Source organism: Petaurus breviceps, unplaced genomic scaffold (genome assembly GCF_028583685.1).
Source record: "Petaurus breviceps papuanus isolate PSGF00001 unplaced genomic scaffold, PetGlider_PUasm1.0 90625, whole genome shotgun sequence".
NCBI lineage: Eukaryota > Metazoa > Chordata > Mammalia > Diprotodontia > Petauridae > Petaurus > Petaurus breviceps.
This window is the reverse complement of record NW_027187289.1, coordinates 3,859,401-3,883,139: the sequence shown is the minus strand read 5'-3', so window position 1 is coordinate 3,883,139 and position 23,739 is coordinate 3,859,401. Positions and strand designations below refer to the sequence as shown.

At 35.7% G+C, this 23,739-nt stretch overlaps 1 protein-coding gene across 3 annotated transcripts in view; it reads right to left on the bottom strand.

The window, feature by feature from the left end:
* PCCA (propionyl-CoA carboxylase subunit alpha) overlaps positions 1-23,739 on the bottom strand; it is a 550,597-nt gene that overhangs the window by 513,976 nt on the left and 12,882 nt on the right. For all 3 annotated transcript variants that reach the window (XR_011163584.1, XR_011163585.1, XM_069064183.1), the window contains exons 2-4: positions 19,944-20,021; positions 6,709-6,756; positions 6,521-6,589 (exon numbers count right to left, since the gene is read on the bottom strand). Coding sequence is in view for 1 of the 3 variants with exons in the window: in XM_069064183.1 (XP_068920284.1) it covers positions 6,521-6,589; positions 6,709-6,756; positions 19,944-20,021 (195 nt within the window). In the remaining 2 variants the exon portion in view is untranslated. The remainder of the gene's footprint in view (positions 1-6,520; positions 6,590-6,708; positions 6,757-19,943; positions 20,022-23,739) is intronic.

Here is a 23,739-nt window from a genome sequence, read left to right as displayed (position 1 = left end):
ATAGTTAATTTGGGTATTTATAATAGTCAAAATAACTTATTCACTCAAAGATGTTCTAAAACAATACTATTTACTGTATACAATGTTCTCTTTGTTCTTCTCACTTCACTTTTCATTACTTCATGCAAGTCTATCCATATTTTTCTAAGATCACCAAGCTCATCATTTCTTATAGCCCAGCAGTATTTCGTAGCAATCATATACCACAACTGGTTCAGCCATTCCCCAATTGAGGGGCATTCCCTCAATTTCAAGTTCTTTGCCACAACAAAGAGAACTGCTGTAAAGATTTTAGAACATATATGTTCTTTCTCTTCTTTCCTAATCATCTTTAGAAATAGATCTAGTAATATTGTGAGTAAAAGGTAATAGTCAGTTTATTAATTTTTGGGTTATAATTCCAGATTGCTCTCCAAAATGGTTGGATCAGTTCACAATTCCACCAACAATGAATTAGTGTCCCAACTTTTCCACATCCCCTTCAACATGTTTCTTCCCCCTTCAATCATTTTAGCCAATCTGATAGTTGTAACATGATATCTCAAGGTTGTTTTTTAATTTACATTTCTCTAATCAATAATAATTTAGAGCACTTTTTCATATGACTGTAAGTTGTTTTGATATTTTTTTGGAGGGGAGGAGGTAGGGCAATTGTGGCTAAGTGACTTGTCCAAGGTCATACAGCTAGTTTTTGTGTTAAGTGTCTGAGGCCGGATTTCAACTCAGGTCCTCCTGACTCCAGGGCTGGTGCTCTATTCACTGTGCCACCTCGCAGCCCATTTTGATTTTTTTATCAGAAAACTTGCCTGTTCATATCCTTCAACCATTTATCAATTGGGGAATGACTCTTTTCTTATAGATTTGAAAAAGTTTTCAAAATATTTTAGATATGAGACCTTTATCTGAGAAATTGCCTAAAAATATTTTTTCACAATTTTCTTCTTACCTCCTGATCTTGGCTACATTTGGTTTATTTGTTCAAAAGTTTTTTAATTTACTGTAATCAAAATTATCCATTTTACCCCTCACTCTTCTATCTCTTGTTTATTCATAAATTTTTCTCCTGTCCTTAAGTCTGATAAGTAATATGTTCCATATTCTTCAAATTTTCTTGTAAAATCTTTCTATATCTAGGACATAAATTCATTCTGACCTTATCTTAGTAAATAGTGTAAGATATTGGTCTATGCCGAATTTCTGCCATATGGCTTTCCAGTTTTTCCAATAATTCTTACCAAATAATGAATTCTTATCCCAAAATCTTAAGTCTTTACATTATCAAATACAAGGTAACTATATTTAATTGTTGCTATAAATTTTACATCTACTCTGTTCTATTTTCTTTGGTGGGGGGGAGGAGAGGTTAAGTGATTTGCTCAAGGCCATACAGCTAGTAAGTGCCCACTGTCTGAGATGGGATTTGAACTCAGATCCTGCTGATTCCAGGGCCAGTGCTCTATTCACTGCAGCACCTAGCTGCCCCTTGTTCTATTTCTTAGTCAGTACCAGATAGTTTTGATAATTACTGCCTTAAAATATGGTTTAAGACCTGTTACTGCTAAACATCCTTCCTTTAATTTTTTTTCATTATTTCCTTTTATTCTTCCAAATGAATTTTGCTATTATTACTTTTCCTAATTCAGCAAAATAATTTTTTGGTAATTTAATTGGGACAGCAATGAATATAAAATAACCCTAGATAAAATTGTCGTTTTCATTATATTGGCCCAGTCTACTCATGAACAATTAATATTTCTCCATTTATTTAAATCTGAATTTATCTGAATAAAGATTTTTTTATAATTTTGTTTATACAATTCCTGGTTTTGTCTTGGTAGGTATGCTCCCAGGTATCTAGTTATTTTAAATGGTATTTTAAAAGTATCTCTTACTATCCCTTCATGCAGGGTTTTATTAGTTATATAGAGAAATGCTGATTAAGGATTTACTTTACATACTGATAATTGTTAAATATTTCAACTAATTTTTTAGTTGACGCTTTAGGATTTTCCAAGTATATCATCCTATCATCTGCTAAAAGAGATAGTTTTATTACCTCATTCCCTATTTTGATTCCACCTATTTTTTTTCTTCTCTTAATGCTATTGCTAGGATTTCCAAAACAATACTGAATACTACTGGTAACAATGGGCATCTTTATTTGTCTCCTGATCTTACTGAGAAAGTTTCTAGCTTATACCCATTGCAAATAATGGTTGCTGATGATTTTAGGTAGATGGTTCTTATCATTTTAAGGAAAAATTCTTTTATACCTATGTTTTCTAATTGTTTTTAACGGGAATGAGTATTGTACTTTATCAAAAGCTTTTTCTGCATCTACTGATATCATACTATTTTTGTTACCTGCTATTAATATAATCAATTATGTTAGTACTTTTCCTTAAGTTAAATTAAACTATCTCTGCACACCTGGTATAAATCTTATTTGGACATAATGTATTATCTTTGTAATATACTGTTGTAGTCTCCTGGTTAGTATTTTATTTAGGATTTTTGCATACATATTCATTAATGAAACTGGTCTATACTTTTCTTTCTCTATTTTACTCTTCCTGGTACAGGTATAATTATCATATTTTTTGCATAAAAGGAGTTTTGTAGGATCCCTTCTTTGCCTATTATTCCAAATAATTTAATACTGGAATCAGTTGATCTTTCAATGTTTGAATTCACTCATAAATCCATCTGGTTCTGGTGCTTTTTTCTTAGGAAGCTCATTTACTATCTGTGCAATTTCTTTTTTCTATTACAGGTCTATTTAGATATTCTATTTCTTCTTCTACTAATCTAGGCAATTTATATTTTTATAAATATTCTTCCATTTCACTTAAATTGTTAAATTTACTGGCATATAACTGGGCGAAATTACTCCTTATAATTGCTTTTTCTCATCTTTATTAGTTATATATTTAACCTTTTCATTTTTAATACTAGCAATTCGGTCTCTTTTTTTAACCAAATTAATCAAAGATTTATCTAACCAACTTCCAGTTTTAGTTATTAATTCAGTGAGGTTTTTTACACTCAATTTTATTAATCTCAACTTTAATATTTAGGATCTCCAATTTAGTGTTTAACTGGAAATTTTTAGTTTGCTCTTTTTCTACTTTTTTTCAATTACATACTCAATTCCTCGGTTTGGTCTTTCTCTATTGTACTGACATAAGCCTTCAGAGATATAAATTTTCCTCTGATCACTGCTTTTGCTGTATCCTATAGGTTTTGACATGTTGTCTCATTGTTGTCATTCCCTTCAATAAAATTATGGATTGTTTCTTTGTTCTTTAACCCACTCAATCTTTAAGGTTAGGTTGTTTAATCTCCACTTAGTTTTAAATCTGTTTTCATGGTCCCTTATTAAATGTAATTGCTATTGCATTGTGTTATGAAAAGGAAACTTTTAATATTTCTGCTTTTAACTGTAAAATTTTTATTTACTAATGTATGGTCAATCTTAGTAAAGGTACCAATGAACCACTAAGAAAAAGGTGTATTCCTTTCTAACCCGATTCAATTCTCTCCAAATATCTATCACATCTAGCTTATCTAAAATTCAATTCAATTCTTTGACTTCTTTCTTATTTATTTTCTTGGTTACATTTATCTAGTTCTATGTGGCAAAGATTAAAGTCCCCCATGTTACAATACCACTATCTCTCTCCAACTATAATTCATTTAACTTTTCTTTTAAAAATTTAAATGCTATAGCATTTGGTGCATTTGGTTCAGTTTTGATATTGTGTCATTATATATGGTTAACTTTTTTCAAAATGTAGTTACAGTTGTTTGTCTCTTTTTAAATAAATCTACATTGGCCATAACTTTGTCCAAAATCATAATTGCTGATCCCACCTTTTTTGAATTAGCTGAAGCATAACAAAATCCACTCCAACTCTCCATTTTAACTCTGTGTATATCTCATTCTTCAATGTTTTCCTTATAAACAACATATTATTGGATTCTGATTTTTAATCCATTCTGCTTTCCATTTCTGTTTTATGGAGGAGTTCACCCCATTCACATCAAAATTTTAATTACTATTCATGAATTTCCCTCTATCTTACATTTATTCACTATTGTCCTTCTCAGCCTCTCTTTTTACCCTATCCTAATTATTATCTTCTCCCTTTACCTTCCTATTTCTTATTCTAACAGACAGAAAGTGTGAGTAAGAAAGACAAAGAGTGAAAGTAATTCTGATTAATCAGGCTACTTTTTTTAATCAGTTGAAGAGGTAACTATCAATTTCAAAAATGGAAGGGATTGTAAGGAAACTCCATACACTGGGATAGGATATAAAAGTTAGATATGTTTCATGGCATGACTAATTTTTGTATATGAAACACTAATAATTATCTAGTTATGCATGAATTTTTTATAGCTTTGGAGATTCTGCAAAATGCTACCATACAATCAAGACCTGAACCACTAAGAAGTGTACCTCAGTGATCCTTTGAACCCAAATGGTCCAATCCCTCCATCTTCCAGGGAAAACTATCAGTGGCAGAACTGGCAAGGTTTTGTTCTCAATAAGCACTTCTGCTATTATCCTGTATGTTAGTCTTTGGGAAAAGAGTCTTGAACTCACAAATTTAAAATGTCACATAGCAGTTCTCAGATTATTTGGTCCTTGGCAATAAATAAACAAATAGATATACCAGATAGCCAAACAAATGTATATGAAAGATTAGTGTTGATGAACTTAATAAAAACTGGGTAAAAAAAATATTTAATAAATACTATAAAAATAACTAATAAATACTCATAAATTTAATTTTTTATTTTAATAAATACTCATAAATGAAGTACTCATCTTAAATAATATATACTTTGATGAATTACAAATGCTAAAAGAAGAACTCCAGCAAAGATGGAAGAAAAAAAATGAAGCATTTAAGCTGTACTGTGGGGTCAAATAGAAAGAATATAAAAAGATAGATATGCTTGTCTAAATCAATATAAAACATTTTGTAAAAGAAGACTATGACTAAACAAAAAAGAAAATAGATTTGGAAAAAATTACATATTGAAGTTGAATATTTTAACCCATGAGTAATACTATATAATTATATTTGGGGAATATCCTTAACAAATCCAAAACTAGCATTCTAGGATCCAGAGTGAGTCCCACAAAATGTGTCCAAGAAAAAAAAAGAACAAAAGCTGCCCTAAAAATAAACTTTTTAAAAGACAAATTTAGTTTACAGGAAAGTGGGAAACAGACATCAAGATGAGACTTCTTCAGACCTCAGGACACAAGACTCCCCATAAAGGGAGAGACTCTAAGATACCAGCATCCTTAGACAAATGCCCTAAACCACTACAAGGACTTGGTAGGGAGACTAGCACCTAAAGGAAGAATAGGGAATGGCTTGGCCAGGAAGCTATCTAATGATCTACTTTCTCTACCAGGAAAAATAAAAACTATTCTTTTTTGGGAGGTGAAGGGATGGGGGAGAAGTGACTTCCCCAGGATCACACATCTAGTAAAGTGTCCAAGGTCACATCTGAACACAGGTCTTCCTGGCTTTCATGCTAGTGCTATCCACTGTGCCACCTAGCTGCCCCTACTATTTTATTTTTTGCTTTTTTTGGAGGGGGTAGAGCAGGGCAATAAGGAGTTAAGTGACTTGCCCAAAGTCACACGGCTAATAGGTGTTAAGTGTCTGAGGACAAATTTGAACTCAGGTCCTCCTGACTCCAGGGCTGGTGCTCTATTCACTGTGCCACCTAGCCACCCCTCTACTATTTATTCGTAATTAATGTTAAATTGTTTCTTCCTGCTTACAATCAGAACTCACTAAAATGTGGTACTGTGAGAAAAAGCTATATACATTCCACACAGACACAGTTCTGTAAAACAGTGATAACATATAGCTAATATTTAGGTAAACCTTTTATTAAACTTTGCCTAAATCCAAGCTCAAATCTGACTTCTTACATTTTTTTTAAAATAGCTGTCATCTAAAGCCAACATATGAGAGTTGGCCTTTCCTCTATTAAAATGAATTTATACAAGTTCCAAAAAGTAAAAAAAAAAAATGACAAAGATATATTATTCATCTCCTCAATCCCCCACCCCAAGAAAGGAATCTTTGTTACTTTTCCTAAGCCCCCAAATATAGCACAGTAATAAATATGCTAATAATAATAACAGCAAGAACTAACATTTATGTAGTGCTTACTATATTCTAGATATTGTGTTAAGCACTATACAATTATTATCTCATCTGATACTCAAAACCACCATGGAAGATAGAAGATAGGCACTATTATTATCCCCATTTTACAGATGAACAAACTGAGACAGAGGTTAAGTGGCTTCCCCGGGGTTACACAGCTAAATAAGTCTGAAGCCAAACTTAAACTCAGATCTTCCTGATTCCAGGTCTGGAGATGCTTCATCAATGAAGTACCCATCAAAGAAGAAGAGTAAAGTATATCTTTTATTTTGTTCAGCTCAAAAGTTCTTTTTTAAGGAAAGCAAAAATATACTTACAGAACTGGCATCAACATCACTATGTATGGCAACTGTCTTGATACCCATCTTCTTGCAGGTTTTAATAACCTATTTTAAAATACAGTAACTATTAATATCTTTACAAAAGAGATTAAAAATGGTAAAATTCATGAAAAATAAGTTATTGGGGAGAAAAAAAAATAACAGAAGCTTAAAAATGTACTCACCCTACAAGCAATCTCTCCTCTATTAGCAATAAGAAGTTTGTCAAAAGTCTAAAAATAGGAGAAGAAAAATCAAAATATCAAAAAATGGAATAATTTTAAAATACATTTATTAGAACCACATACAAGCTAAAAATTCACAGTCTGGTTAAGATACAATTAAAAAATATCATTTCCAAACAATTATATTACTGAGAGGCAGAATGGCATAGTGGATAAACTGCTGACCAGAAAGCCAAAAGACCTGGGTTCAAATACAGTCTTTAAGACATACCAGCTGTGTGACTTGTGAGTCATTTAACCTCTCAATTGTAATTGATAACTAAAATAAGTTGCAGACAGTTGTCAACTAAAATAAGTTGCAGACAGTTGTCAATCTCTACTGGGAAAGGGAGTTTCCCCATCCAAGAGTTACCTATACAATGAACACACAGGTCCAGTCCTAATCCCTATTACACTAACAAATATTAAAGTGACAAAATAATATGAAAACACTGATTACAAAATTAATCACAAATGACTGCTTTCAAATAAAAAATGAGTTTACATAAATTTTTTTAAGTCAAAAAATGAAAAACACTGGGGACAAGGTAGAAGTCTGACAATTTAAAAACTGAAAAATCATTGTATACAATAAATGTAATTAAAAGAAAAATTAAAATAAGATTAGGAAAGATATGACCAGTAAATACTACAGATAATATTATATGCAAAATCCTTAAGTAACTGTTAAGAGTCACAAGCCATAATGAATAAGCGATGAAATGATAATACCAGTTTTCAAAAGACAAATGGAGAGAAAGAATGATTTAAAAGTGAGATTTTCTATACAGAGGCAGGGAACTATGTCGAATGTTGCATGCACCAAAGGAGGTTCTACTGTAATGCAGTATTGTTTTGGAGAGGTTTTTTAATCTTTAATAAACAGAAATCTGGCTAGGTAGGGAAAAGGACAGTTATATATTCAAAAATAAATGTGAGGCAAAAACTAAAGGCATCAATAAAACTTTATAAAAATTAAATAACAAACAATACTTGGAAATGTTTAATCTCATGTGATAGAACCAGCATTCTCCTGACACAACTTACTTGCCACAGCTTTCTGGCAAAGGTACAAAAAGATCCAGCCACATGCAATCTAGGTCTCTCACACTTGGTGGCTGACTGAAAACATAAGAGTCACTATGCCCTGATGACTGAATGGACCTTTCCAGATGGGGGTGGGTGGGGGGAGGGTCATATTCTTTGAAGCTAAATGCCTCTGAATCCTTGTTGCATATTCTTGCTGTATTAGGGCTAAGTAAACTTCCTTTGTTAAATGTTCAATGACTTAATGTCTCATTTCATCCCAACACTGAACCTAAACTAAAAAGAGTCAGGGAGAGTCAAGTCTCCAACACCTCACTAATAATCAAAACCTTACTATACAATCAAAGAAATAATTTTGAAAACTAAAAATAAACTGGGTTCCTATCAATTAGGGAATGGCTCAACAAACTGTGGTATGTGAATGTAAGAGAATATTACACATTCAGAGAAAACTGTTAAGACTTACTGAAACTAATATAAAGAAAAGTGAGCAGAACCAGGAGAAAAATTTACATGAAGAACACAATAACATAAAGAAAAAATAATCTCAAAGCCTTCACCGTTCTAATGAAACACTGTCAGACTTGGGTTAATGTGCTGGCTTGTTTTGTTTGAGTGATTATTGGTTACTGAGAAAGGACTTCTTTGAGTGTTGGAGAGACGTGAGTAAAAAAAGCAGCAAGGAGAATGAAACATATGTAGAAGAGAACAGAAAGTTCAAAAGAGAACACATAAGGAAGTTTTGTCACTGTTTAAATGTTATATACTTTTTTAAAACAAACTATGTAACAAAAGTTCAACATTTCATTTACAATTCTCTTTTCTATCCTGATTTATTGAAATTTTCTTATTTGTTGCTGTTAGTTAAGTTCATAATAAAAAGGAAATTTTTTTAAAACTTTGACATACTATCTCACATCCATTAAATTGACAAAAATAACAAAAATCAAAGAAATTCAATTCCAACTGGGCTATAAAGAACAGGTAACATTCATTCAAAACTTGTAGAATTACAAATCTGTAGAATCTTTTTGGAAAGAAATCTGACAAGTCATACTGTTACAAAAAATAATCCTATCATTTGACCCAATAATTCTAACCCTGGAAATGTGAAATGTGAGCTAGAAGTGTTATCTTTTTTTCAATACATTTTGTTAGGAAATAATGCAAAGTGAAAAAGTTAGTTGAGAAGAATGGAGTACACACTAACTGTAAAGATACGAGGAAAAGAGAATACAGAAAAGAACTCATATGAAAGTACGTTGAGGGAGGGACATAAAACAATGATACATTATGATAATTCAGAAATTCTTTTAAACTTAAGTTTAATTGTATTGATGTTTTATGTTGTTTCTAATAAAACGTGTAATTTATTTCAATGAGGATATATTTTTTCAAAATTTATTTCTTTTTAGTTTACCACATTCAGTTCCACAAGCTTTTGAGCTCCAATTTTCTCCCACCCATTCCTTCCCCCTTTTCCAAGACAGTGTGTAATTTCATATAGGCGCTACATATACATTCACATTAAACATATTTTCACCTAAGCCATATTGCAAAGAATTATAACCAATGGAATGAACCATGAGAAAAATGAAACAAAAGAAACAAAACAAAAAAGAGAGAAAGGAAATAGTATGCTTGAATCTGCATTCAGACTACGTAATTCTTTCTCTGGACGTGGACAGCATTTTCCATTATGAGCCTTTTGGAGTTGTCCTTGAACCTTGCTTTGATGAGACAAACCAAGTCTATCAAAGTTAGTCATCACACAATGTGGCTGTAACTGTGTACAATATTCTTTTGGTTCTTCTCCCCTCGCTCAGCATCAGCTCATATAAGTCTTTCCAGGTTTTTCTGAAGTCCACTTGCTCATCATTTCTTATAGCGGAATAGAATTCCACTAAATTCCTAAACCACAACTTGTTTAGTCATTCCCCAATTGATGGGGAGAGCCTCAATTTCCAGTTTTTTGCCACCACAGAAAGAGTTGCTGTAAATATTTTGTACACATGGGTCCTTTTCCCATTTGTAGGATCTCTTTGGGACACAGACATAGAAGTAGCTTTGCAGGGTCAAAGGGTATGCACATTTTTAAAGCCCTTTGGGCATAGTTCCAAATTGCTCTCCAAAACAGTTGGATCAGTTCACAACTCCACCAACAATGCATTACTGTTCCAATTTTCCAACATCTTCTCCAGCATTTATAATTTTCCTTTTTCATAATGTTAACCAATCTGACAGATGTGATGTGGTATCTCAGAGTCATTTTGTTGTGCATTTCTCTAATCAATAGTGACTTAGAGCATGTTTTCATATGAACAGACATATCTTTAATGTCTTCCTCTGAAAACTGCCTACACATATACCTTAACCATTTTCAATGGGGCTATATTTTTAAAAAATTAAAACTACTTTATAGAACTAGAAAAAATAGTAACAAAATTCATTTGGAAGAATAAATGGTCCAGAATACCAAGGGAATTAATGAAAAGAAATGCTAGGGAAGGTGGACTAGCTATACCAGATTTCAATCTGTATTATAAAGGAGCCGTCATCAAAACTACTTGGTACTGGCTGAGGAATAGATCAATGGAATAGATTAGGCACACGAGAAGTCAATGACTATAGTAATCTATTGTTTGATAAACCCCCAGACCCTGGTTTTGGGATAAGAACTCACTATTTGACAAAAACTGCTGGGAAAACTGGAATATAGTATGGCAGAAACTGGGCACAGACCATTATCTAACACCATATACCAAAATCAAGTCTAAATGGGTGCATGATCTAGGTATAAAGGTTGATACTGTAAGCAGTCTCCTAAAACAAGGAATAGTTTACCTATCAGACTTGTGGAGAGGGAAAGACTTTATGACTAAACAAGAATTAGAGAACATTATAAAATGTAAAATGGATAATTTTGACTACATAAAATTGAAAAGTTTCTGTACAAACAAAGCCAATGTAACCAAGATTAAGAGGGAGGTGGGAAATTGGGAAAGAATCTTTACAACCTATGTCTCTGACAAAGGACTCATTTCTAAAATATACAGAGAATTGAGTCAAATTTATAAGAATACAAGTCATTCCCCAATTGACAAATGGTCAAAGGATATGAACAGGCAGTTTTCAGAGAAAGAAATTAAAGCTATCTATAAGCACATGAAGAAATGCTCTAATTCACTATTGATTAGAGAAATGCAAATCAAAAAAACTCTGAGGTACCACATCTCACCAGTCAGATTGGCTAAGATGACAAAACAGGAAAATGACAAATGCTGGAGAGGATGTGCGCAAATTGGAACACTAATGCATTGTTGGTGGAGTTGTGAACTGATCCAGCCTTTCTGGAGAGCAATCTGGAATTATACCCAAAGGGCTATAAATACTTTCATACCCTTTGAACCAGCAATACCACTCCTAAGGTTATATCCCAAAGAGATCATAGAAATGGGAGAAAGACCCATATGTACAAAAATGTTTATAGCAGCTCTTTTTGTGGTAGCAAAGAATTGGAAATTAAGGGGGTGCCCATCAATTGGGGAATGGCTGAACAAGTTGTGGTATATGCATGTTATGGAATACTATTGTGCTATAAGAAACGAGGAGCAGACAGTCTTCATATTTACCTGGAGAGGCTTAAAAGAACTGGTGCTGAGTGAGAAGAGTAGAACCAAGAGAAATTTGTACACAATTACAGACACAACCTAAGTATGATGACCAACTTTGATAGACTGGACTCTTCTCAGCAATGCAGTGATATAAGTCAATCCCAAAAGGCTCATGATGGAGAGAAATATGTGCATCCAGAGAAAGAACTAGAAAGAACTAAGTTTATATCCAGGTGGAAACAAAATACCTGATCTTTTTCCTTCTCTTATTTGGTTTTATGTCCTCTTTACCATTTTTCATTCCAGCTGGTACAATCTGTCCTTATAACCTGACTAATGTATAATGTGAAAGTTAAAAAAAAACAAATTAAAGTCACAAGACCAGCAGCACAGACTGAACCAGAGCAGACCTCAGGAGCTGAATCACTGGCAGCTGTGGCAGTTTCCAGACTTCTCAACCCATTAAGGCCAAAGACAAAATGAAAGGTCAGTCCGGAACTCTGTTGGAAGGGTGAAGGAACAGCACTGTCCGGTCCAGACCCCTGTCCCCAGGTAGGTGTCCTATTGCTGCTTTCAGAGTGCCTAATTGCTCTTGCTTTAGCCTGCCTGGATCTAGATCACTGTGGTGGTGATCCTGGGGTGTGTGGCCAGTAAGACAAAGCTTTTGGGGACTGTACAGAGGACGCTCAATTAATAGCTCCGGCAGCTGTGAAAACCCCAGCAATTGGGGAGAAAGCTCTCTCCATTCTGTAAGCAGAGTTCTACTGTGGCAAAGAGCTGAAAAGTCAAGTAATTGGCAAGATGAAGAAACAGAGGAAGCACAATCAGACCATACAATCCTTTTTGGAGACAAAAAGGATAAAAGCATGGAACTGGAGAAGGACAACAAAGTCAGAACTCCTGCATCAAAAGCTTCCAAGAAAAATATGAACTGTTCACAGGCCATGGAGGAAACTCAAGAAGGATTTTAAAAATCAAGTAAGAGAAGTGGAGGAAAAATTGGAAATAAAAATGAGAATGATGCAAGAAAATCTTGAAAAGGAAGTCAACAGCCTGCTAAAAGAGACCCCCCAAAAAAAATTCTGAAGAAAATAACACCTGAAAAAAATAGACTAACTCAAATGGCAAAAGAGGTCCAAAAAGCCAATGAGGAGAAGAATGCCTTAAAAAACTGAAATGCCCAGATGGAAAAGGAATTTGAAAAACTTACTGAAGAGAATAATTCCATCAAAATTCGATTGGAGCAATTGGAAAACAAAGATTTTATGAGAAATCAAGATACTATAAAACAGATCCAAACAAATGAAAAAATAGAAAGCAATGTGAGATATCTCTCTAGAAAAACCACTGACGTGGAAAATAGATCCAGGAGAGAGAATTTAAAAATTATTGGACTACCTAAAAGCCATGATCAAAAAAAGAACCTAAGGGGCAGCTAGGTGGCGCAGTGAATAGAGCACCAGCCCTGGAGTCAAGAGGACCTGAGTTCAAATCTGGCCTCAGACACTTAACACAAAAACTGTGACCTTGGACATGTCACTTAACCCCAATTGCCCTCCAAATAGCAAAAAAAAAAAAAAAAAAAAAGAACCTAGAAATCAGCCTTCAAGAAATTCTCCAGGACAATTGCCATGATATTCTAGTAGCAGAGGGCAAAACAGAAACTGAAAGAATTCACCAATCGCCTCTTGAAAAAGATCCCCAAAAGAAAACTCCTAGGAATATTATACCAAATTCCAGAGTTCCCAAGTCAAGGAGAAAATACTGCAAGCAGTCAGGAAGAAACAATTCAAGTATTGTAGAAACACAATCAGGATAACACAAGATCTAGCAGGTTCTACATTAACAGATGGGAAGTTTTGGAATATGATATTCTGGAGATCAAAGGAGCTGGGATCAAAACCAAGAATTAAAACCCAGCAAAACTGAGTATAATGCGCCTCAGGGAAAAATATAGCATTATTTCAATGAAATAGAGGACTTTCAAGCATTCTTGATGAAAAAATCAGAGTTGAACAGGATATCTGCCTTTCAGTTACAAGAAGAAAGAGAAGCATGAGAGGTTAAACAGGAAAAAGAAATCATAAGGAACTTATCAAAGTTGAACTATTTATATTCCTACATGGAAAAAAATGATAATTATAATTTATGAAACTTTTCTCAATATGAGGATAGTTGAAGGGAATATATATGTATATATATAATCACACATACATATGTATGTATAGGACGGTGTATGTATATATAAATATATATGTGAGTGTGTGCATGTGTGTACATGTATACATAGACAAAGGCCACAGGATGGGTTGAATATGAAGGGATGATATCTTAAAAATAAAATTAAGAGATGAGAGAGGAATATATTGGGAGAAAGAGAAAGGGAGAGATAGAATAGGGTAAATTATCTCATATAAAAGAGGCAAGAGAACACTGTTACAATGGAGGAGAAGAGCAGGAAGGTAAAAGGGAATGGGTCAATCTTACTCCCATTGAATTTGGCTTACGGAGGGGAATGAAATACACATTCAATTGGGTATCTTACCCTACAGGAAAGCAGGAGGAAGTGGATGGGGGGTTGGAGCGGGGGCGGGGGGAGATAGAAGGTAGGGCAGATTGGGGGAGAGGTAGTTACAAGCAAACACTTTTGAAAAGGGATGGGGTTGGGTGGCTAGGTGGCATAGTGAATAGAGCACCAGCCCTGGAGTCAGAAGGACCTGAGTTCAAATCCGGGCTCAGACACGTGACACACTTACTAGCAATGTGATTTTGAATAAGTCACTTAATACCAACTGCCCACGAAAAAGGAAGGAAGGAAGGAAGAAAGGAAGGAAGGGAGGGAGGGAGGGAGGGAGGGAGAGAGGGAGGGAGGGAGGAAGGAAGGAAGGAAGGAAGGAAGGAAGGAATAAAAGGATGGGATCAAAGGAGAAAACAGAGTAAGTGGGGGGGAGGGGCATGATAGGATGGAGGGAAATATAGTTAAGTCTTTCACAATATAACTACCATGGAAATGTTTTGTGTAACTACACATCTACAACCTCCATTGAATTGCTTGTCTTCCCAGTGGGGGTGGGTAAGGAGGGAAGGGCAAAACTCTGGAATTCAAAGTTTCAAAACACAAATGTTAATGCATGTTACATGCAATTGGAAAATAAGATATACAGGCACTGGGGTACAGAAATCCATCTTGCCCTACTAGAAAGTTGCTGGGGGGGAGGGGGAGTATATAAGAGAGAACAGATTGGGGAAACGGTATTCAGTAGGCTGGCCTACCATTTTGGGGTAGCAGGTGGGGGAGAGATGGGGAAAAAAATTTGTAACTCAAAATCTTGTGGAAATGAATGCTGAAAACCAAAAATAAATAAATAAATTGGAAAAAATATAAAAGTTCTCTTTAAAAGGGAAAAAAAAAAAGAAATGATGAGCAGGTGGACTACAGAAAAACCTTGAGGGGCAGCCAGGTGGCGCAATGAGTAAGAGCACCAGCCCCAGAGTCAGGAGACCTGGGATCGGTTCTGGCCTCAGATAGTTAGCACCCACAGAGAAATAACTGGCCATGTAACCTTGAGCAAGTTACTTAACCCCAATTGCTTAGGGGCGGCCAGGTAGAGCAGTGAGTAAGAGCATCGGCCCTAGCATCGGGAGACCTGGGATCAGTTCCAGCCTCAGATACTCAGCACCCACACAAAAATAACTGGCCATGTAACCCTGAACACTTACTTAACCCCAACTGCTTTAAAAAAAAAAAAAACCTTGAAAGACTTATATGAAGTGATGCTAAGCGAAATGAGCAGAACCAGAAGAATATTTTAAACAGTAACAGCAACATTGTGCAAAGACTAACTTTGATAGACTTATCTCTGCTTAGCAATGCAAGAATCTAAAGAATCTAACTCCATATGACTCATGATGGAAAATGCTGTTCACATCCAGGAAAACATCTATGGAGTCTAAATGTAGATCAAAGCATACTATTTGCTCTCTTTATTTTGTTTCTACTTTTTGTGGGTTTTCCCACTGGCTCTAATTTTCTTTACAGCATGACTAATGTGAAAATGTTTAATATATCCATTCAGAGGCTGTATCAGATTGCATGCCATCTTGGGCTGGAGAAAGGAGAGGGTTGGGGGAAGGAGAAGGATGGGGAGAAAATTTGGAACTCAAAATGATATGGAAGTAAATGGTAGAAACTAAAAATAAATTTTTTACACAAAACATTTCCATAGTGGATATATTGTGAAAGACTGACTATATTTCCTTCCATCCTATCCCACCCCCCCCACTTGCTCTATTCTCTACTTTGACCCTGTCCCTTTTCAAAAGTGTGTGCTTCTAACTACCCTACCCCCCCAACCTGCTCTTCCCTCCATCATTCCCCCTCATCCCTTTCCCCCCTACTTTCCTGTAGGGCAAGATACCCAATTTAGTGTCATTAGTATGTCATTCCCTCCCTAAGCCAAATTCAATGAGAGTAAGGTTGACCCATCCCCTTTTGCCTTCCTGTTCTTCCCCTCCATTGTAACAGTTATACCTTGCCTCTTCTATATGAAATAATTTACCCCATTCTGTCTCTCCCCATCGCCTCTCATTATATTCTACTCTCACCTCTAAATTTCACCTTTTAAATATCATTCCTTCCTATTCAATTGATCCTGTGCCCTCTTGTCTATGTATACTTGTACACATATATACACACTCACATATGTATTCATACACACATATATCCTCCTATACAGACATATATATGTATGTATATATTTACATACATTTACATTCCCTTCAACTATCCTCATACTAAGAAAAGTTTCATATGTTACAAATATCGTTTTTCCATGTAGGGATGTAAATAGTTCAACTTTGATAAGTTCCTTATGATTTCTTTTCCCTGTTTACCTTCTCATGCTTCTTGTATTTGAGTATCAAATTTTCTATTCAACTTCGGTTTTTACATCAAGAGTGCTTGAAAGTCCTCTATTTCACTGAATGACCATATTTTCCCCTGAAACATCATACTCAATTTTGCTGGGTGAGTTCTTGGTTTTAATCCGAGCTCCTTTGACCTCCAGAATATCATATTCCAAGCCCTTCGATCCCTTAATGTGGAAGCTGCCAGATCCTGTGTTATCCTGATTGTGCTTCCACAATATTCAAATTGTTTCTTCTTGGCTGCTTGTAATATTTTATCCTTGAACCTGGCTATAATATTCCTAGGAGTTTTCTTTTTGGGATCTTTTTCAAGAGGGGAAGGGTGAATTCTTTCAAATTTCTATTTTGCCCTCTGGTTCGAAAATATCAAGGCAATTTTCCTTGAGAATTTCTTGAAGGATGATTTCTAGGGTTTGTTTTTTTTTTATCATGGCTTTCAGGTAGTCCAATAATTTTTAAATCATCTCTCCTGGATCTATTTTCCAGGTCAGTGGTTTTTCCAGTGAGAGATTTCATATTGCCTTCTATTTTTTCATTTGTTTGGATCTGTTTAATGGTATCTTGATTTCTCATAAAGTCATTAGCTTCCATTTGCTCCAATGTAATTCTGAAGGAATTATTCTCTTTAGTGAGCTTTTGAAATTCTTTTTTCCATCTGGCAAATTCTATCTTTTAAGGCATTGTTTTCCTCACTGGCTTTTTGGGCCTCTTTTGCATTTGAGTTATTCTTTTTTTAAGGTGTTATTTTCTTCAGTCAGGTTATTGACTCGCTTTTCATGATTTTCTTGCATCATTCTCACTTCTCCTCCCAATTTTTCCTCCACTTCTCTTATGAGTTTCAAAATCCTTCTTGAAGTCCTCCATGGCCTGTAACCAGTTCTTGTTTTCTTGGAAGCTTTTGGGGCAGGAATTCTGACTTCATTGGCTTTCTCCTGTTCCATGCTTTGATCCTTTTTGTCCCCAAAAAAGGAATCTAAGGTTTGACTGTTGTGCTTGCTTTGCTTCCTTTGCTTGTTCATGCTGCCACTCAATTACTTGACTTTTGAGCTCTTTGCCACAGTAGAACTCTGCTTCCAGAGGGGAGAGATTTGTCTCACATAGCTGGGGGTTTGCAGCTGCCAGAGCTATTAGGAGGGTGCCATCTCTACTCACCAGCTCTGGCTGACTGGTCACACACCTCAGGACCACCACCCAAGACCGCAATCCAGATCCAGGCAGGTTAAAGCAAGAGAGATCACCCTCAAGATGGTTGCTTGGCCCCCCTACAATCCACAGGCCAAGAACACTGAAGCAGGCACGTGGAGGCAGCTGCACAAGTGCCGAACCTCCACTACTTCTCGCTCTGGGGGCAGCGGTCAGACCACACCTCCATCCCCCCCAATTCCAACAGAGTTTTACACTGACCTCTCACTTTTCTTTGGCACCTATGGAATGATAATTCTGGAAACCACCACTGCTGCTGGTGATCCACTCTCCTGAAGTCCACTGCAGCTGCTGGTCGGGGCCACCCTGGGGCTATAACGGTGGGCTCACCCAGGGCTGGGCACAGCTCAGCTCCCAGCATACTGCAATGAATCTTTCCTGTCCACCTGCCAGGCTGCCTTCAGCAGGAGATTCATTTCTCTCTGTCACCTTGTGGATTCTGCAGCTCTAAAATTTGTTTAGAGTCATATTTTATAGGTATTACAGGTGGTTATGGGGAGAATTCACTGAGTTTTCCCTGCTTCTATGCTGCCATCTTGGCTCCCCATCCAAATTTTTTTGCTTTTTTTTAAAGGAAATCAGGGGATGGGTAGGTAGTGAAGTGAATAGAGCACCCGCCCTACCGGCCCTAGAGCTGGGATGACCTGATTTCAAATCCAACCTCAGACTTAATTAACACTTACTAGACGTGTGACCTTGGGCAAGTCACTTAACCCCAACTGCCCTGCTTTCTTCCCTCCAAAAAATAAGCAAAAAAAAAAAAAAGGAAATTAGATCAGACAGGGAAGAAAATGGAAACATTAGAAGATTATCTAAACAAGACAAGAGAGAGTTAGTAATATAAGAGAGGGTGGCATAGTCCTATGAGAAAAAGTGATGATGATTCCAGAAATAATGTGATACCCGTGTTTCCCCGATAATAAGACACTGTCTTCTTAATTTTTTTGGACAGAAAAACACCAGAGGGCTTATTTTCAGGGGAGGGCTTATTTTAATGAACATTGACAGCAATTTTAATAAACAGGTAAATGTGAACAAAAAAATGTACCTTTATTCAATAAGCAAATCACTGGGGAAGAACAGGATGATGCGCTCACTGCTGCAGCTCTGATTGGATACAGCTCGGAGCGCGGCGTGCGTTTCACCGAGGGGGGGGGAACAGTGCATACAGAGGGTACCGTAATGTAGCATGTAGCGCAGGGGATCACCTTCACTACAGTAGCAATCTCAATAGGGCTTATTTTCGGGGGAGAGCTTATTTTAGAGGAATCTTACTTTCGGGATAGGTCTTATTATCGGGGAAACACGGTAGTAGAATCTATATGACTTGATGAATGATTGGATATAGGAAGAAGAGTCATGGATGACTCTGAGTTCTAAAACCTGAGCAACTAGAAAGATGGTGCTGCCCTCAACAAAAATAGTGAATTTGAGCATGACGTAGATTTATGAGAAGAAATGATCAGTTCTGTTTCACTATGCTTAGGTTGAGATACCTCCAGGACACCTAAATAAAAATGAATAAAACTGACAGTTTGTGATACCAGATTGGATTTTAAGAGAGAAATTATGGCTAAATACATAGATTAGGAAGTCATCCACATAGAGATTAGGCAAATCATAGCTGATGAAATAACCAAGAGCATAATGGTAAAGAGGGAATGAAATGTTAGCCAAAGCCTTATGACTCTCCCTTCGCTTAACATGTTTGAGCTTTTTAGGTCCCAACAAGTGACTTTAACCAGGGAAAGGAGCTCCAGGTATAAAATGTCCCTCTTCTTATATAGTGTCATATAAAATTTTTAAATTATATTTTTTAAATAAAAAACAAAAATATACTTTCAATTACTTCAGGAAACCATTTGACAAACCTATACAAGGTAATTTCTAGGAGAGTTAAAATATACTTCATATTAACATAGTTCTACCAAAAGGGCTCTCTCTATATTTACATTATATTTTTCCTGGTATTATATTTCTTATTCTATTTTTAAAATAACTTCATGCTTGGATCTTTAGTCTATACCATGCTAAAAAGTCTACTAAAGAGTCAAGTGTTGAAAGCAACATTAATTTTTCCTACTAAATTGCATTGTCCGTTCTGTCTAACACCTTATACAATATCACTGAATGAAGTCATTGTCTAAAATAAAAAAAAATTTTTTTAAAGAAAAAAATCAAAAATATAAAAATTTTTTTCATTATCAGTATGAAGGTGAAAATGCAAAATTAATGTCAACATGGTAAATATGAAATTAGGAAGTTAGCAAAATAAACTCAGCAATAAATGATTAAACTTATTTTGCTATACCATACGAACTTTCCAACTAAAATACATAGCCTAGTGAAGAGGAAAAAAACTGTAAAAAGTCAATAATATAATATATTTTAAAGATTTTTCCTTACCTTTTCATTAGGATCATATCCTATTGATGTAAGACTACGGGAAACCCTCAAACATTGCCTTGATTGGTGTAAAACAGGCTATAAATAAAAAATAGGAAAATGAGAAAATATAAATGCCTGAAAAATTAAAACTGATCTTTTTAAGAATCTCCCTCAAAATTATTGCAACTATAAAATGTTATCATTAACATCTGAGTTTGCATTCTGTATGTTACAGGAAACATATCATAACTATGTATGATACATAAACTGCTTCTACAGACAAATGAAGCCAGGATATACACAAAAATCCTCAATCTAGTTAGATGAAATATATTAAGATTTGAAGAAAATACTGCTATTCAGTCACCAACTTGAAGAGCAATGGTGTCTTCAGAATCACAGAGCATAGCACTATGCAGAATATAAAAAGACCCTGACTGCAAGGGTTTGTATTTTAACAGACAAAAAAAGTGAAAGTGTAATTTAACTCTTATGCTACTTCTGTTTGGCATAAATAAAAACCCAAAGGGACATGTAAACTAGTGACCCAAGCTCATAACTTTAGAGTAATCTTTTGACTTTTTCTTCTCCTTCATCCAACATATAAGATCAACAAATCCTGTTATTTCAGGATGCCTTTTCAATTTCTCTCAAATCTATCTCCTTCCTTATTATTTCGATTGCTATCACCCTTGTTCAAAACCTCCTTAAGTCTCATCTGGATTCTCTTCACCCCTCTAATAAATACACCCCACAGGCCAAAGCTATTTTGTTCTTTCTTTAAACACAAGTATGATCACCATGCCACTGTTTCAATTTTTCTAAGAGAAGCCAAGAGGATCACCAAAAAAAATGTAAACATGAATCATCTACCGTATTTCCCCGATAATAAGACACTGTCTTATTAATTTTTTTGGACAGAAAAACACCAGAGGGCTTATTTTCAGGGGAGGGCTTATTTTAATGAACATTGACAGCAATTTTAATAAACAGGTAAATGTGAACAAAAAAATGTACCTTTATTCAATAATGAATTCAATAAAGAACAGGATGACACGCTCACTGCTGCAGCTCTGATTGGATGCAGCTCGGAGCGCGGCGTGCGTTTCAGGGGGGAGGGGGGAACGGTGCATACAGAGGGTACCGTAATGTAGCGTGTAGCACAGGGGATCACCTTCACTACAGTAGCAATCTCAATAGGGCTTATTTTCGGGGGAGGGCTTATTTTAGAGGAATCTTACACAGTAAGGGGAGGGCTTATTTTCGGGATAGGTCTTATTATTGGGGAAACACGGTATGAGTAAAATTGAACTTTTCAAAGATTAGAAGCAAATGGATTCATGTAACAAACAGAAACCAAGAAGTTCTGGAGAATCTAATAGGTTTACATTGTAGCAGAAATTTATGTGATGATAACAAAATGTATTAATGAAACAAACATGCTCCCTGACATTGTAAGAAATATAAAATGATGCTGTTATCAAAAACATGGATAACATGCATGCTCCTATATTTAATTCTTTGCATGCTATATAGAATGGTTAATGACAAAATATATAATATTTGCATGAATAATTACATGAAAGTGAAAGTACTAGAATGGTCTAGTGTAGACAATCCTCACCAACCTAAGTACTAAAAGCAAGACTTCCAATTACTTTTGCAAAATTACAAGGACAAAAATCACAAATAAACAAGGGACCACTAAAGAACAGGATGTAGATCAGCAATGCATTTGATAAAGGCTTAAATTTTAAAAAAACAAAAACCACTTTTCCAAAATGCAAAAATCTCCACTGAACTGAGTTTCCCATGCATTAACTCTGTGGTTTGGGTTGTCAAGCACACTATTACACATTTGTGACTAAGTACATGATAATAATATCAAAATCATCTGAGAGTCCAAGAAATTACAGTACTAGTGTTGTTCACTCTATTGCTGAAAAGCAATATTATTTTAATTTTACTGTTTGCAAATAAGTAATTTGTATTTTTAATATATAAGGAAATGGTATAGTGTTAAATTTATTGCCCCCAAAAAAAATCTGAGACATTTCTACATAAGATGGGAAGGATCAGTATTCTTAATGAAGCATGCTACATATAACCACTTAACTTCTTTCTGCCTTAGTTTCCTCAACTATAAAATGGGGATAACAGCATCTATCTCAGACAGTCATCATGAAAATCAAATTTAAAGTGCTTAGCACAATGCCTGGCACAATAAATACTTGTAAATCAATCCTTCCTAGTAAAAATAGCACTGGCCTGGGAACAAAGATACTGTTCTACCCTAAGCTCAGCTTTTCCACTAATTATTGTATGACCCTGGAAAAATAACTTAACCTCTCAGGACAACAACTTCTACCTCTATAAAATAAGAGGGGCTGAACTAGGATCAACAGTGAGATCCCTTCCATGCATACAGAATCCAGACTGATTTCCTCATGGAATTTTGTCTTGATCATTTTTCTCTGATTCAGGCTCCTTCTCAAGTGAGGTTGGAGTTATTTGAAGGACTGTGCTACTTTGGCAGTTGTTGCTTGGGCCAGAGATTCTTCACAACACAAATTTTCTGGCACCCAGGATACAAAAATGATAGGAAGAGATGCACAGGACAAGTTGCACTGTACTGTGGAGAAACCTGATCTATGTTCCCCTGTTCTAGCAACTCAGAGATTTATGTTTAAAAGACATCATTGGGAAGTGACAGCATGAAACAGTTCTGCTTAGGATGCTGCTCTTTGTAAGACCTCTATAAAAAAAGTTTCCACCATCTTTTTCTTCTATTGGATACCAGCTTTTAAGTCTAAGACAAAATAAGCATATAACCAGGGCAGCTAGGTGGTGCCATGAATAGAGCACCGGCCCTGGAGAAAGGAGGACCTGAGTTCAAATCCAGCTTCAGACGCTTAACACACTTACTAGCCATGTGACTTAGGGCAAGTCACTTAAACCCAACTGCCCCAAAAGGCAAAATAAATAAATACATATAATCTGTACCACACCTAGGACCGGTATTCCTTTAAGAGGAACACTCTACAAAGTAGGGATCTCTTTGGATTATGAGGCAGGAGACATAATGTTTTAACTGACAGACATAGTAGATGCCACATTTATACATTCACCAGCTCCTTTTCAGAGCCTATATTTTCCATTGGCCTCTCCAAGAATGAAAATATTCTAACTACTGACCCCCCATATCAGATTAAGCTAAAGAAACCCCAGAGCATGATCATGACCATAACCATGACACTTGCTTCATGATACCTCCTCCAAAGGGGAACTCCCGTCTCTGACCCCCATTTATGATCCTTTAACTCCAATCCTGTGATGTACTTCCCTTTGGGAGCAGGGAGAAATTTGTTTTATTTTGTAATATTCAGGCAATGAATTGCATACTAGGGGGAGGTCCCCAGAAGATACAACGATGGTCCCCAGATGAGAGACAGAGCATGCTCAATAGACTATATGAGTTAAGAACATTCAAGAATGAGGGTGAGAGAGGAATGGGTCAACCTTATTCTCATTGAATTTGGCTCAGGGAGGGAATGACATACACACTGAATAGGGTATCTCACCCTAAAGGAGAGTAGGGGGGAAGGGGATGATGGAAGGGAGGACATGCTGGGAGGGAGGGAAGTTGGAAGCACCCACATTCGAAAAGGGACAGGATCAAAGCAGAGAAGAGAATAAGTGGGAGGTGGGATAGGAGGGAGGGAAATATAGTCAGTCTTTTACCATATATGTACTATGGTAATGTTTAAATATATATATATATATATATATATATATATATATATATATATATATA